General features: G+C 45.1%; 1 protein-coding gene across 1 annotated transcript in view; it reads right to left on the minus strand.

Annotated features, from left to right (window-relative positions):
- Positions 1–15,853, minus strand: part of SCUBE3 (signal peptide, CUB domain and EGF like domain containing 3) — a 1,455,403-nt gene that overhangs the window by 358,680 nt on the left and 1,080,870 nt on the right. The window contains exon 8 of the mRNA XM_085651134.1: positions 5,265–5,381. Within this exon, the coding sequence (XP_085507260.1) occupies positions 5,265–5,381 (117 nt within the window). The remainder of the gene's footprint in view (positions 1–5,264; positions 5,382–15,853) is intronic.

Raw genomic sequence — 15,853 nt, forward strand, 5'->3', positions numbered from 1 at the left:
TTTTCTATTTATGATTGTGAATGTTGCTGCTGCAAATTTTTTTGGCATAATATAATACGCACAGTTTCAGGTGTAGCAGCCCTAGGCTGGACTCACAATCATTACTAGATGTGAGACGTCCATTTTATGTGTGGAGAGAGAGCATCGCTGACGGCCAGTTAATGGTCTCTGAGAACCATGTGAGGATGTTTGAGGCACTGTTGAGGGTGTCTACTGAGTATGCCTGAGCGACAACTGAAAGATTGCAAGAACTGACTAGACATCACTGAAGTCCGAATAGACAGTGTCTGAGGGTCAGATGACCATGTCTAAAGGTGCACTAAAAGTATCTAGGGGCCTCCTTAGTGTTTCTGATGAGGAGCTGAGGGCCACCTGAGGGTTTCTGAGTTTGGGGTTATTTTCTGTCAGAGCAAGCTGAAAGTCACTGAATTTCAGATGCTGGTGCCTTAGGGCCTAATGTTTTTCTGTGATGACCGGCTTACGGCGCCCAATGGCCAATTAATTATGTCTTTGATCTTTGAGGGCCAACTTGTGGTCTATCAGAGCTGACTGACTGAAGATCTCTTAAGGCCAACTAAGGATGCTTAAGGGCCAGCTGGGGGTTCTTGATGTCTATTGATTACCTCTGAGTACAAGCAGAGGTTCCTGATATCCAGTCTGGGGCATTGCAGGCCTGATTGGTGGCCTTTGAGACTCACTCTGCGTGGTTGAGAGCCAGTTAAAGGAGTCTTTGGTGGGTTCAGAGTATGTGACAGCCAGGAAGGGGAGTATGAGAGCTTACTTGTCTCTGAGGGTTAAATAATGACTTCAAAAGCACAATTAAGAGTGCCCGAGAACCAGTTTATGAAAGCTGAAAAATACTTTCCCGGGATGCTTGAGGGCCAGCTAAGGATGTCTATAGCGGTTAGGCATTCTATAAGCGTGGGCTATTGATTCTGAATGTTGGATGATAGTGTGTCGTAGTCGTAAAATGGTCTTTGATAGCAGGCTGAAGGTGAATGAATGAAGAGCTTTTGGTAGAGCGCAACTGTTGCTTTAGAAGAAGTGTCCTGGCGTTTGCATAAGTCAAGTAGTACAGAAAGTTTTAACTCGCCAAACAGAACTGTTTCCAACTGTGCCTTGAACAGGTTTCCGCTGGAGATGGCACGAAGGGATGGTGGAAGAGCATTCTAGAATCCGAAAGCCAGAACAGAGAAGGACCTGCCCCCAGATCTGGCTTTGCGGAATCTAGGAATACACAATAGGTTGTGGTTGGAAGAGCGAAGTGCCCTAGCAGGAGAGTAGTGTTTAAGCTTGTCTTGGATGTAGCTGGGACCCTTCTGGTGGAGTGCTCTATGAGTGATCTTAAGTGTTTTGAATTGCATCCTAGAATTGATTGGAAGCCAGTGTGGTTTTTTAAGCTCTTGTCTAATAGACTGACGTTTGAAGATATTCACAATTAGCCTAGCTGTAGTGTTTTGTACACGTAATAGTGACAGCAGATTCTGAGGGGCACCTAGCTAAAGTATGTTGGCATAATCCAACCTGGAGGTGATTAGCGCATATAAAATCCATTTGCAAGTGTCATGGGGAAGATATTTTTTTGGGGATAATTTTTTTTTATTGATTTGACAAAAGGCACCAACCATCCATCACGACACCATGATAACATAGGAATATAATCAGCGTGCTGGTTCACCTATTTAACGGAGAAGAATGGATGGGGAAGATATTTTAGAAGCTTTCTCAGAGACTTTAACAGACCAAAGCAGGTAGCAGCGGTGGCCTTGACGTGGGGTTTGAAAGAAAGTGTAGTGTCTATCAAGAATGCCAGGTTTGCTGACAATTGTGGATGGGGTTGGAGCAGGCCCTAAGTCACATGGCCTGAGACGTGAAGGTGACTGAGAGCCTACTGAGAGTGTCTGATGACATGCTTATGGTGGCAGATTGCCAGCCGAGGGTCTCTAAGAGGACGTTAAGGGTATCTTAGTGTCAACAAATCAACAGGGGGTCTCAAAGTGTAGCTGAGCGTCTCCAAAGAGTGTCTATGTGATTTTGTTGGCAGACAGATAATATCCTTTGAGAACTGAATGAGGGTGTCCGAGGACCATATGATGATCCGTTCAGGATGTAGGAAGGCCAGTATGATATGCCTGAAGACTGCATATGGCTTCTCTGTCTGTTTTGTGTTCTCCAAAGGCTAAATGTGTCAGAAGGTTGGTTGAGAGTCACTCTGGCTGCTGCACAATGGTGGTCTCTAAGACAAATGTTACATTAAAGGTGTCTGAGGGTGTCTGAAGGCCAGATGCGGCTATCTGAGGCCTCTCTGAGAACTGACTGATGGACTCTAAGGGGTGGATGAGGGTATCTGAGGTCCACTCATGGAAACCACGTAGCCTGCTGAGGGTCTGTGATGGCCAGTTGAGAGTCTCAGAGCATTGTTTTAAGGTTTTGTGATGTTGACTGACCGTCTATTTGGGCCGACGGATGGAGTCTGATGGCCAACTGTGCGTCTTTAAGATCTGGTTGAAAGCCAGATGATGGTGCATGGGACTGACTGAGTGTGACACAATATCTGGGGAAAATCGTAGGCACTGGCTGGCATGTAGGGATATTCAGGACACACCCGTAGCATTGATTGTTATGTGGTGTAACTACAGCACAAAATACATATTGACTGATATATTCGGGTAGATTTGACACATCATGGACACTGATTGGCAAATAAGGGTTTTTTTGGGGCACACTATGGGCTTTGACCGGCATAATGGGGGTCCTAGGGTTGTATCCCAGGTAATGATCAGCACAAAAGAACCTCTGGCACATAATGGCACGACAGACCAATAGAGTACATGGTACATATCATGATATTAATTGACATGTAGGGGCTATCCAGGCCGGATGTATGATGGAGCCACACATGTGAATACCAGGCATGCCTTTACTACGCGGTGGTTACAACGCGGATACTGTTACCTTTACCACGCTTGCTGTTACAATGATTATGCCTTTACCAGGCATGCCTTTACAATGATCTTTGTTGTAAAGGCATGTATGTTGAAGGCATATGCGTGGTAAAGGTTTTTCTTCAAAATTTGAAACCACCTCTCTGGATCCCAGCCCTTTGCTCTAAATGTCAGACCCTGGGGTAACCCCGGTGGCCCAATGTCCTAAAGAAAATAAACGCCTCAACCCTGAGAGTGAAACCGTCTCCTGGTGCTACCCCCCTGGACCCATGTCCTAAAATAAACACACCTCCAGCCCTGAGCCCTAAAGCCAAACCCGCAGTAGCACCAACCCTAAAACCCCACACCCGGGTGTGCAATCCCCCTCACCTAAGAAGGGACAAAGCCATTCCTGTTCCAGTTGGAGGAAGCTTTTTTTTTCTTTCTTTTAATGCAGAAGACTGGCGTCTATACCTTCACCTGTCTTCTGGGGTAAAGACGCTCACTGGCTGTAACGATAGCTGGATAACGATGGCTGGATGTAACACAGCTGTTATCACGCATATGCCCTTACCATACATGTCTTTACAAAGTAATTTGTTGTAAAGGCATGGTCGCAAAGGCATACTCGTCATAAAATCAAGCATGGCAAAGGCTATGTGTGGTAACGTTGGTCGCGTTGTAACCACTGCATGGTAAAGGCTATGCGTGAGTTGTAATGGCTGTTTCCCATCCAGGCCACAGTCATACATTATGGCAATGACTGCAAAACAATGAGATGACAATAGCCCATGAAGCAAACTGCGGGGATATTATTGGATACCTCAGCATATAAGGGCATAATGGAAATAAGCTGGCATTTGTTGATAAATTGGTCTATATCAGAAAATGGCATACTGACATATGGAACTAAAAATTAATTGCTGGTGTGTGCTGGTAGAGTTACTGTACTAAAAATGACAAGTTGGCAAGGTGTGTTTGTTTACTGATAACAAAAGCTAGCATTTGTGGGATTGTGTGTGTACTTTTATACAACTATAAGCTGTTGTACGATAATGAGTGTCTTTACAAACTATGTGAAATAGATTTTGATTCTGAGTAGGGGGCACTTATTCTAGAGAATTTAGCCTAATTTCATTGTTAAAATAGGTTACTAACTTGATGTAGTTTTGTTGATACTCGTGAGGCATGATCTCTTTTTATTACTATTTTGACCTGATTAGCACCTTATATAACGCTGCCTGACGACCTGAACCTGTAAGATGTGTATGACAAGCCTGCCATATGAACCTGAAAAGTGTATCTAAGTTGATAGCTATGCTGTTTAAAGTCTGCAACACTGAGAGCCTCACTCATATTGTGACATTAAAGTTAATGTAAATTAAAGGGAAAATGGAAGGATGAGGAAGTACACATGTAGGGCGCTAGGATGGAGGTCAAAATTTCAACATTTGGAATTGTGATTTTAGCCAATTTCTTTGGGAAACTGTGCTATAAAAAGAAATGTTGGATGAAAATCACTGGGGAGGACTTGGCTCGCTTTGCAAACCATCACTGTTCTGTAAATCGAGCTGTAAAATGCAACTGATATTACTAGGTGAGAACCCAATTTCCTCCTCCACCTACCCCTATTGGCAATCTGCATTTGTGTACTCGCTTCATTCAATTCCACCTGCGCTGTATGTCTAGCCTGTCTCCCTCACGTTAGGTGCTAGAGTTAAAGAAAGAAAGTCTCTACCTCAAGATAACTATTAGCCCCTCCACTTAGTTAAATTACTGCTGATAAAAATGATGATATGCACTGTCTATATCACCCCTGGAATAAAACAAGAGCAATAAAGAGGATTGGGAGGGTTTACTCTCGGGAACCTATTTATGTGAGGTGCTAGTGCTAAAGGAGACAGGGTTCAGTCACTGAAGTCAACTCCTGACTCACAGCAGCTGGGGTACCTGTGATAAAAGGGTCATACTTCTGGGCAGAAGGTGTCGCTGAAAAACGAGATGGGTAACATTTTCTGATCAGGGGTCCCCAATCACTGGTAGGGGATTGGTGAGTCAGATGAAGAAATGAACACTTTATGGTGCCCACACTGATAACCTATATGAGATGGTGAGGATGGTGTTACCCTCCATAGCTTTCCTTAGGCTAGGCCACCCACTCAAGCTTAGGTGCAAAAGATGACGACCGGTGAGAACTACGGAGCATCTACCTATGTGAGTTGCAGAAGTATGGGGTACTCTCCAGCGCCATAACTGGGTAAGTTTCAGAAGAGGAAGAAGAGGGGGCATTCTCAGGAGCCTACATTTGAAGAGTGAAAGTTGGTCTTATTTAACACTTACCTTTGCAGGTTTTCCTGTCAGGCTGCAGCATGAACCCCATCGGGCAGCTGCAGTGCACTCCTGTGGCAGCATCATGACACTTGCTGTCGCATCCTCCATTATTCACAGCACAGGTCTCTACACGGTGGGAGGTCAGAGTGGCAAGGGAAACAAAAAAAAAAAAAGTTAAGTTAACTCACATCTAGTGCTCTAAAATGTCTTGCCAGGATGTGTGCATTAGACAGCCTTGAAATCACATCATAACCTGCAAACCCAGGGAATGTTACATTACCCTCTTATCATTTTCAAAATGGAGTTCACCATAGGCTCCTTTACATAAGTGCATCCCAGTGAGTGTTCCGAATATATCCTAATGGGAACAGATTGGATCATCCATGGTCGATAATTTCCCTTTAAATACACCATATTATGTCCAGTAACTCTGATCTCAGGCCCAGAGGCGATTGAGGAACAATGAGTTAGAAAGCAAAACAGGGTGTTTTTTGCAGCCACCTACCCCAGAAGCTAAGGTAATAAGGAACGACGTGGCACGCCATGGAGTGCTGCCTTCAGCTTCTTACACCCGAGGTTTAGAAAATGAAAGGCCAGATAGCAAAAAAAGGGGTGCAGTCTTCAGTCACTTCGCTTGTACCAGGGATCCAGGAAAAAGTTGTGTGTTGCAGCATACCACAAACTGTTTCTCTAGTGACTGACAACCAAACCACAAAGATGAAACATCAGCTAAGAAATACTTCACTACGAATGACAGGACTCTTGTTTAAAGCCCAACAATTCGGATTCCCAAGGCCTGAAGGGGCCAGCTAACATCAATGGGATTCTCTAAAACCAAACGCCGGACATATGAGCTCTCACTTAACAGGTAATAGGGGTTCTTTCTATAACGCTACCAGAGGAGAGTTTCCAGAGCCTCAGCACTTGGGTTCCGGTGATACATGTTTAGATAAGTAAAATATAGTCATATAAAGCACCATTCTATTCACAATCTAGACACTTGCACACTCAATCGGGTCATGTGCTCTAAAGCCAAGCTATCTGTCCTCTACACATGACCCTCTGTATCAGTGTGATGGAAGTGCGCTGTCTAGCAGATCCGAAATTTGCCCAATTTCAGTTAAAACTCCCGATGAGTCCAGGAAAGAGTCCCAAGGATGCCCTTATGGCCTTCCTAGTTTGGCATTAGTTGTGCTTTAGCGACGTAGGAATGGTCTGATGAAAAAACTTGAACAGACGTCTGCCGCCTTTACAACATGCACTGAAGAGCCTTTCCTGGCTGGATTCCGAGTCAGGAGACAGCTGCAATCATTCCAGAAAACTATTCTTCCACTGTACATGCTTAATCTTGTTGGTTGAAGGCAATAGTTTATCACATACAACGTAGGCCATACACACATACACATGTGTGCGCAAAGACACAAACACACTCGAGGAAGTAGAGGCAAAACTAGCGGCGACTTCCTTCACAGACAGGAAAATGGTACAGCGAAGGGCGGAAAAAGTACAACTACACCACTAGAAGTGCAGGCTTTCTGCCCGTAGAATAAGCGCAGAAAGGGTGGAAGTGGTGGAAGTGTCCAACATCTACATGCAACAGACCTATTGTGAGTACCTGTGGCAAAAGCTTCTCTACCACCGTGAGCAAAGTCAGTATGCACCTCGCACACACAGAGCTTTGATGCAGCACAGTGGGATTATCTTTCAGGCACACACTTTAGGGGCAGCTGAGACAACAATGGAGGGCATGCACAACGCAGCAAAGGCACACATCTTTAGAACAGATAGAATAGCATCAGTTTAGGTAGCACCAAATGTACCTCATACACGGAAAACGCACAATATGAACAGCAGCAGTGCAAACATCTACATCACAGTAAAAAATGTGACAACAATAAACACTTTCCTCGAACGCATAAATGGAACAGAACAGACCGCAGAAGAGCATTTTCCTCAAAATATTGTTCACTGATCCCGTGACACCAAAAGGCTACATGGTAAGTAAGAGAAGTTTGAGAACCGTTCATAGTATGCACATTGGGGACAGCAGCAATGCAAGATTCACACAAACATTTGACACAGTTGCAGCAAATCAAGCTTCCTCGGCATGGGAAGTGCCCACTGTGAATGGTTCACTGACACTCCCACAAAGAGCAGTCAAATCCGTAGTCTAAACTTCTCTCACAAATACACTGGCAGAAGAGGTGCTAAAGTCCCTTACACAGAACAGATAGGGGCAACTCAGGAGGCAACAGGGCAAGAGTCCCTTAGATCGACCAGACTGATCTTTGTTGTCACATGATAAGGAGAGCACGTGCAGAAGCAGGGCAAGTGTGCCTCACCCTACAGAACAGGTAAAGCAAGGTAACAGCAGTACATGCTTCTCTCTTACACAGAAATATGGTTCGAGAAAAGACAGGTTCTCTTGTTTGTTCAGTGTTTGCAGTACGGGCCATATTACCGATGCATAGTTTCCTCTTATCATAACTCATTCATTGGTACATCCCTCAGTGGTAGGAAAGGAGCTCCGACTCCAGGATTAGTGATTATTGACTCCAAGGTCGAATGGACCTTTTTTTTTAAACACGACATGCACTTTTTCGGATACTCCCTCCTAACTATTACTGCATTTGTGCCTGGGACTTTTCCGGTGCAACTGTAACTATCTAGTGGTGTAGTCAAATAATGTGATTTATTTTAGGACCAGTACACAGATAGTTCAAAGCGACCCAATCTCACAGGCATCATACTAGGGGAATACCCTTAAATTAACAAGTATCTCTCTAGAAAGTTCCCTTTCTGCTTAAGCATTTGCAGTTCAACCTCGGTATTTTCAGGCATAGAACGTCTGGCCCTAACTCAAGTTCGACAATCCCTCTAACTGACTAAGTCTCTAACGTGACTTCTGCTGAGTGTTTGAGGGCTGCAAGAATGTTCTCCATATGTTGTTTAGGGGCACCCTTCCATGAGGGACCAGATGAGTATTGTGGAGAACAAAAAGTATTAACAAATTAAGAAAATAACCCACCTTACTCAGGCCTCCTCACAAGATACACTCAAGTTTCCCTGAGGACTGAGGAGTGTGTCAAGCTTGGTTAGTGGTGCAACCTCTCGAATAACATTTCACGTGGAATGTAAAAATGCTTTCTCATGAGCCCTATTTCCCCACCACCCACGTTTAACCCAGTACTGCTGCCTAACATTGCTCCGAAGTTTAAGATTTTAGAGTTGGGTAATTAGTAAATAATAAGTACTAATAAAACACAGACTTCAGCCTGAGCATGCTGGTCTGCTCCATCCACTATCTAGCAGCAGACGTATTTAAACTAAATAGCGTTAGCATTACCATAAGCTAGTCTGAGCTACACACACAGCTCTAAGTAGATGTAGGTATCATGCAAACATCAAGCAAGTCTAGACATCACATACGTTCTGTGTTAGACATTTTTCTACACCTGAGTGAGCATGGGTACACACTCAACCAGTCTAACATGAAGGTTGGTTGCGCTCAAATATTGCAGGATCATTAAGGTGCCATTTCTAGCCATTGCATGAAAATGATAAGCTCTGTGAACATCACTCAAAACTTGTCTACAGTCGAAAATAATAGTTCTGGAACGCTTAACATTGGAAAAGCGACGGATCACATCGGTAGGTGCCCCATGATGATCTCACCACCTAGTATGCTTGTGTCTTCCTGCTTCTCCACTCACATACCTACTTTTAATTGCGCTGCCCCACCCCTGAACTCTTTTCTGTTTTCTTGGAAGGGGAAGTTTCAATGACAAGTTTTCAACTGAAGACGCCCTTCGGCTGAGAGTCATAGAAGGTTGCCTCTCTGAACCACTGAGACGCAAATTGCTCAAGAGAAGCTACTCGCTGGAAGAGATTGAAGAGATGACGAGAGTAGATGAACAAGCCGATGAACATGCAAAGAAAATAGAAGCAGGGAAAGGTGAGAGACGGGAACAAGCATTCAGGATGCAGTCTCGGCAAATGCATGGAAGATCCCCACCACAGGTGCGTTCCTCCAGATCCAAGAAACATCACCACCAGTCAAGCAAAGGACACAAAGGCAGAACCCACACCAAGGAACGATCAGACAGACAACTCAAATGTTACAGATGCGGCTACGACTTCCCACATGCCGACGCATGCCCAGCACTAGGACAACAATGCCGGAAGTGTGGTAGAGACAACCACTTTGAAAGCATGTGCGGGGCGATACCCAAAGGTGATCAAAAGGGAAGGTACCGGCAACATCAGCCTTCAAGCAGTCGTCACCATGTCAGAGCAGTCCAGGATAGACAAGACTCATCCACTGGGTCGTCACAATCCAGCTGCCACTCTTGCAGGACATATCAATCTCGACGGTCGTTATCAAGAGAATCCCGATCCACATCACCCATCTCTCAAGACCGAAAGGAATATATTTATTGTGTAGCCGACCCTGATCGGCTGAAAGAATACCCGCGATTGGACATCAGAATTGGTGCTCACCCCACCAAGTTCGTGCTAGACAGTGGGGCATTACTAAACTACCTGCCCGTAACGGAATACCAACGAATGAAATCACCTCTCAAGCTGGATAACACACATGTACGAGTATACACGTGGATGTCCAAAAAGCCACTAACGTGTCTTGGGAAATTTGCAACCGAACTGTCGTACCAAGATCGCACAATATCAGCCTACATCCATGTCATCGAGGGGCCAGAGGCCGACTGCCTCCTGAGCCTGGCCACCGCAGAACGACTGAAACTGGTTGACATCCTATACCGAGTGGCTGACAAACCAGCTATCATCCAAAAGTTCCCCAAGCTCTTTCAAGGCCAGGGAAAAATGAAGGACTGCCAAATAAGACTGCACATAAACTAACAAATCACACCGGTAGCACAGCATCACCGGAAAATCCCGTTTCACCTGCAAGAAGCCGTGGAGAAGGAGCTCCAAGATTTACTGGAAGCGGATATCATAGAAAGAACAGATGGACCAACCCCATGGGTCTCCCCGGTGGTGGTAGTCCCGAAGAAAGGGGAAACCAGCCGAGTCCGCCTATGTGTGGACATGAGGGCGTCCAACATGGCGATAGAGAGAGAGAGACATCCAGGCCCTCACATCAGTGACATGATCACTTCACTCAACGGAGCCAAGATATTTTCAAAACTAGATCTCAACAAAGGATACCACCAGCTAGAATTGCATGAAAGGTCAAGATATATCACGACATTCTCGACACACCTCGGTCTATTCAGATATAAAAGACTAAGTTTCGGAGTGTCATCAGCAGCGGAAGAGGCAATCAGGAGAACAATACATCACATTCCACATGTCCTAAACTACAGCGATGACATCCTCGTATATGGGTATATGGAGCAACGACTCAAGAACACGACACAGCACTAGATCAGGTCTGTCATGCACTCATGGAAGCCAACCTCACACTCAACCAAGACAAGTGTGAATTTCACAAACCAACACTGAAATTTTTCGGCCACATATTCTCTGGAAGTGGCATGAAACCAGACCCAGAAAAGGTAGCACCGCTAAACGACACACCAAGCCCAGATGACGTGGGCGATGTACGATCATTCCTAGGCATGGCCAGCTACTGTTCCAGATATATACCTGACTACGCCACGTTAAGTTACCCTCTGAGGATGCTCACCAAGCAAGGACAACCTTTTCAGTGGTCCACCTAATGTGAAGGGGTGTTCAGAGAGATCAAAAGAACTGTAGAATCGGCCAAAAATTTAGCTTACTTCAATCCAAAAAAGAAAACAGAGATAACAGTGGACGCCAGCCCCGTAGGACTAGGAGCCATCCTAGCACAATATGAGAGAGAAGAAGATCAGCGACACATAGTAGCATACGCCAGCAGAAGTCTAACAGACACGGAGAGAGCATATTCACAGCCAGAAAAAGAAAGCCTGGCCGTTGTCTGGGCGTGTGAACACTTCCATATCTTCATCTTTGGGAAACATTTTACACTAGTGACTGACCATCAAGCCTTGATCACAATTTTTGGAAACCCACAAGCAAAAATGCCACCAAGAATAGAGCGATGGGGCCTCCGGCTCCAGGAATACACCTACACCATCATTCACAAGCCAGGAAAAGCTGCAAACCCCGCAGACTACATGTCCCGACACCCCATCAGATCCAGCAAATCAGAACAATCAATTGCGGACGCATACATTCACTTCGTAGTAGATCAAGCGAGACCCCCGTCTGTTCCACTGACTGGAAGCCATTTGTGAAGCGACGCAGACAGATGCCACCCTGCAAGAGGTGAAACGTCGGATTCAAACCAACAGCTGGAGACACACGCAAAGCAGCGAACAAAACGACCAAGAAATGGCGGCATTCAAACATGTCCACGACGAACTGTCAATAGCAGAAAATGGTCTCGTCCTGCGAGACACCAGAATAGTGATCCCACGACAACTCAGACAAGGGATCATCAATTTAGCACATGAAGGGCACCGGGGCATAGTAGCCACAAAAAGAGCACTCCGTGAAAGAGTCTGGTTTCCAACACTAGACCTGATGGTAGAGACAACCCTGAAAGACTGCCCGCAGTGTCAACTGGTGAGCCGTCCGGATCCTCCTGCACCACTACAAATGTCTCCACTACCAGAGGGTGTCTGGCAACACATTGCCATTGACTTCTTTGGGCCAATAAAATCGAGCAAATATGTCCTGGTCATCATGGACGAGAACTCCAGATTCCCCATCGCACAACTGTGCTCATCCACGAAAACATTGAGAATCATACCGATACTAGAAGAGGTCTTTGCCACATGGGACATTCCCCTAGTGGTGAAGTCAGATAACGGGCCTCCATTCAACAGCCATGACTTTGCCGATTTTGCTCACCACCTCAACTTCAAGCAACGCAAGATCACACCATTATGGCCTCAGGCCAACGGAATGGTCGAACGCTTCATGTCCACGATCAAGAAAGCCATTCACCAAGCAGAACTCACCGGAAAGAGCCTTCAGATGGCACTCAACGAGGTACTGCGAGCGTACCGAAACACGCCTCATTCCACCACAGGCAAGTGTCCTGCCACTCTCATGCTTGGACGCCCAGTGCGCACCAGACTACCAATGATGACTATGTCAGCGAACGAAGAGTATCCCGACTCTGACCATGAGGAGATGGCAGACAGAGACAAGATAAAGAAAGAAAAGATGAAGGACTATGCTGATGAACGACGACGTGCTACGTCCCCCTCAAATACAAGAAGGAGACTGGGTGCTTGCACGACAAGAGCAGCCCCGGAAGACTGATAGCAAGTACCATGAGGTTCCGCTGAAGGTGATACAACAAAAAGGAACTATGATCACTGCAGAGACCGACGGAAGAAGACTTACCAGGAACGTGACGCACTTTAAAAAGTGCAGACCCAATGTTAAGGAACTACTGACTGAACTGAAAATGGGAGAAGAGAGAACCAGAGACACTGCCCCACCGCAGTCAGGCATTGATGGAAAAGGCCGACGAGAACGAGCGTGACAATCCTGAACTCCAGTCACGCCCCAGAAGGGTCATCACAAAACCGTCTCGCCTTATTGAGGAACTTTAAAAAAAAAAAAAAAAGGGACAGTTGCTGTGTTGTTCATATTTTGCTTTTCATTTACAGAGGGGGGAGATGTAATGGTGCCGATGTAACAGGGCACAATGACCAAACAGGTCAGGCACTAGGTCCGGCCTGAGTGGGGACCAGGGCGGGCGGAAAGGGAGGAGCGGAGGGCTAGGAACGGCAGTTAGCCGTTAGCCCGGGGACGAGGAAGGAACGAATAAAGGAGCTGAGCAGTGAGAATCCTGTGACACTACAGGGGCGGACTGCGACCTGAAAGTAAAACTGTGCTCTGCTGACACGGCCCACTGCCAGATTTGTGGATTGTTTTTGTAGACCGTTAGGGGTTACACCTTCAACTGATTTTGTCTTTCGACTTTCTACAAACTCCCTCATCCCCTCTTGTGATTCTGTTTTTTTTAAACTATGAATTCAGTCCATGTAGCCTGTCTTACACCCTCATGGTAATGTATGATCTTGAATGTTCCTAAGAATCCTTTTCTTCAGCGCCTCCTGTTGCATGCACTTCAATCATGTAGTTATAAAGCCAGGGAGTCTAAGGTTAGTCGCATAATGTGCTATCACTAGAAACATCTTCCAACAATATCTGTTTACCCAAAATGCTCTGGTTATAAATAACACTGCTAACCCTAGCTGCAACCTCTGAAAAGTTGATGGAGTAATACAGGGTAACGAGATGTATTTTAATTTTAAATAATCTACCTAGCAGTTACAGGGGAGGCTAGAGGGACGGCGGAAGAAAACTTCTACCTTTTTAAGAAAAGTGTCACCCTTTAGAAGGAAACTATATGTCTTCATTGAAAAAGAAGAGGAATTTGGTAGAACTTGATGGAAAAAGAATTCTTGATCTGCACATGTGTTCTAGGCATGTTTAACTTCCCTGCTACTAATACGCCACTTTTGGATGCTTGGACATTACTATGTGATCCCCACTCAATCCATAAGAGTGCCTGAAAGGGCCTTTGTCAAAAGACCTGAGCATGATTCTCAGATATTTCTGTGATCCACCCACACGAAGACACGTCCACAAACATGTACAGTGATCAAATCTGCCTAAAGATTAAGTTGTCAATGCAAAGGATCCCCATACAGTGTCTCAGCATCCCATTTCCAATAGTATATCTTTCTGTACTTTCTGATGCTTTAAGCATTATTTGTCACTAAATAATGCTATCCTACAAGAATATGTAGAAAATTAAAACGTGAACTTGTCTTGTAAATGGATCACTTTTAACTTACACTCTCTCTATAACTCATGGCTTGAGTGCAGGTTTGTTCTTTGCTGCACTTGCCATTAAAACTGGGCAAATGCAAGCTTCTTAACATGGGCTCTCTCTATGCTTTGCTCTTTCCTGCCCTTGCTTCACTGAGCCTCTCCACCTTTTCTTACCCACTCACCTTGACTGTTCTGATCTGTGGCTCATCGAGTGCCTCATCTCCATAAGGTACATAAAGTAGGACATGGGGAGATGCACTTCTTTTCAATAAAAGACGGCCTGAGCTTCACAGAGGATGAGGTAAATGGGTATCATTAAAGCCAAGGAATGCTGAGGGTGGCCGTGGGTGGGAGGGAGGTTTCTGGCTACATGCTTTCTCTTCTAATACTTAGTGTGTTCCTATGTGACTCAGAATGTAAGTAGAAGGCATTAAGTGACTCACCGAGCCACACACAGCTCAGCGAGCGAGGGAATCTCACAAGCAGAACAAAGCATTCACTTCCCAGTCTGCAGACAGTTTGTCACATCCTGATTACAACGTTAAAACAAGCTGCAATCAATGCACCCAGACATCTCCCCCAAAACAAAACACTACATTTCATAAATCTGATGCAAATTTCAGTTACAGGAAATGCTGACACAACAATGCAGCTTATCTTATTCTGTCTACGCACGGTAGTCACTGTAGGGTTGTCGAACCCCATAACCTGGCTATGGTCTTAAAAAATGGTTAACAACAGCTCTTTGTGATTCCAATCCTGCCCTCTTCACTACTTACCGGGTATATTTTAGTACAGAAACATATGAGACTGGGAATTTTAGGACTATGTGGTTTGTTCAGGTGATGGTGACATTTTAAAGTCATGCAAGTCCAAAGTGCACATCACTATTTCAAATGATGAGTAACCTAGATATGATGACAGCTCACTTGGGGGAGACTGTATCCATCTGTCGGGGCTCACATACACCACATTTTCACTGGCTGCATTTTCCAGAGAGTTGGGTGTCATTCCATCACAAAGAGTTTCATCTATAGGAGACTCCTTCATTGACAGCAGTGCTCTTACAACCTTACTATTCGCAGTCAAACGTGAGTGTTCCAGTACTGGCTAGACCCCAGGTATATGCAGCTCTACTGTGACAAACTCAGGCACAGTTCCCATTCCAATGCTTCATATTCAAGGCGGATGTTACTGGCAAGTGAAGGGAGGCAGAGCTGGGATGTGTGCAGCACCTCATTAACAGAATATAAATGCACACACTGTGTAATTCCTTGATTATAGCGGCTATAGAGCTCAGCTCCTTCACAACTATTTGGAACACCATGCTGAAGCAGCAAAAAAGGGCAAATCAAAAACAGTGCTTAAAAGATAGCATTAATCTAGCATAAGTACAAAAATATATCTAGCACGTCTTTGAGCACACCAGGGCCCCTTCTCCTCAATGGTGAATCACCAACAATTCTACCTTAATTTCCACTTTTTCCCACCACATACTGGTGATAGCACAACATATGATAGCATAGCATATATCAGAAAGCCGGCACAGTGGGTGTAGAGAGGGACAGTAAACAAGAGTGCACTAGAATCACCATGAAGATAATTATTGTTTGATGTGGTGTTCTACTAGTTTGATCAGGTTGAGCCATCACCATGTGAAGAAGTAGCTGAGATGGAAATTAAAGAGTGGGTTGTCACAGGCTCAAATTTGCATTCCTGCACATCCTCATCCTCCTGTTTAAGAAGAAAACTACGTATTCCCATCAAAGGAATAG

Source organism: Triturus cristatus, chromosome 1_1, assembly GCF_964204655.1.
Source record: "Triturus cristatus chromosome 1_1, aTriCri1.1, whole genome shotgun sequence".
Lineage (NCBI taxonomy): Eukaryota > Metazoa > Chordata > Amphibia > Caudata > Salamandridae > Triturus > Triturus cristatus.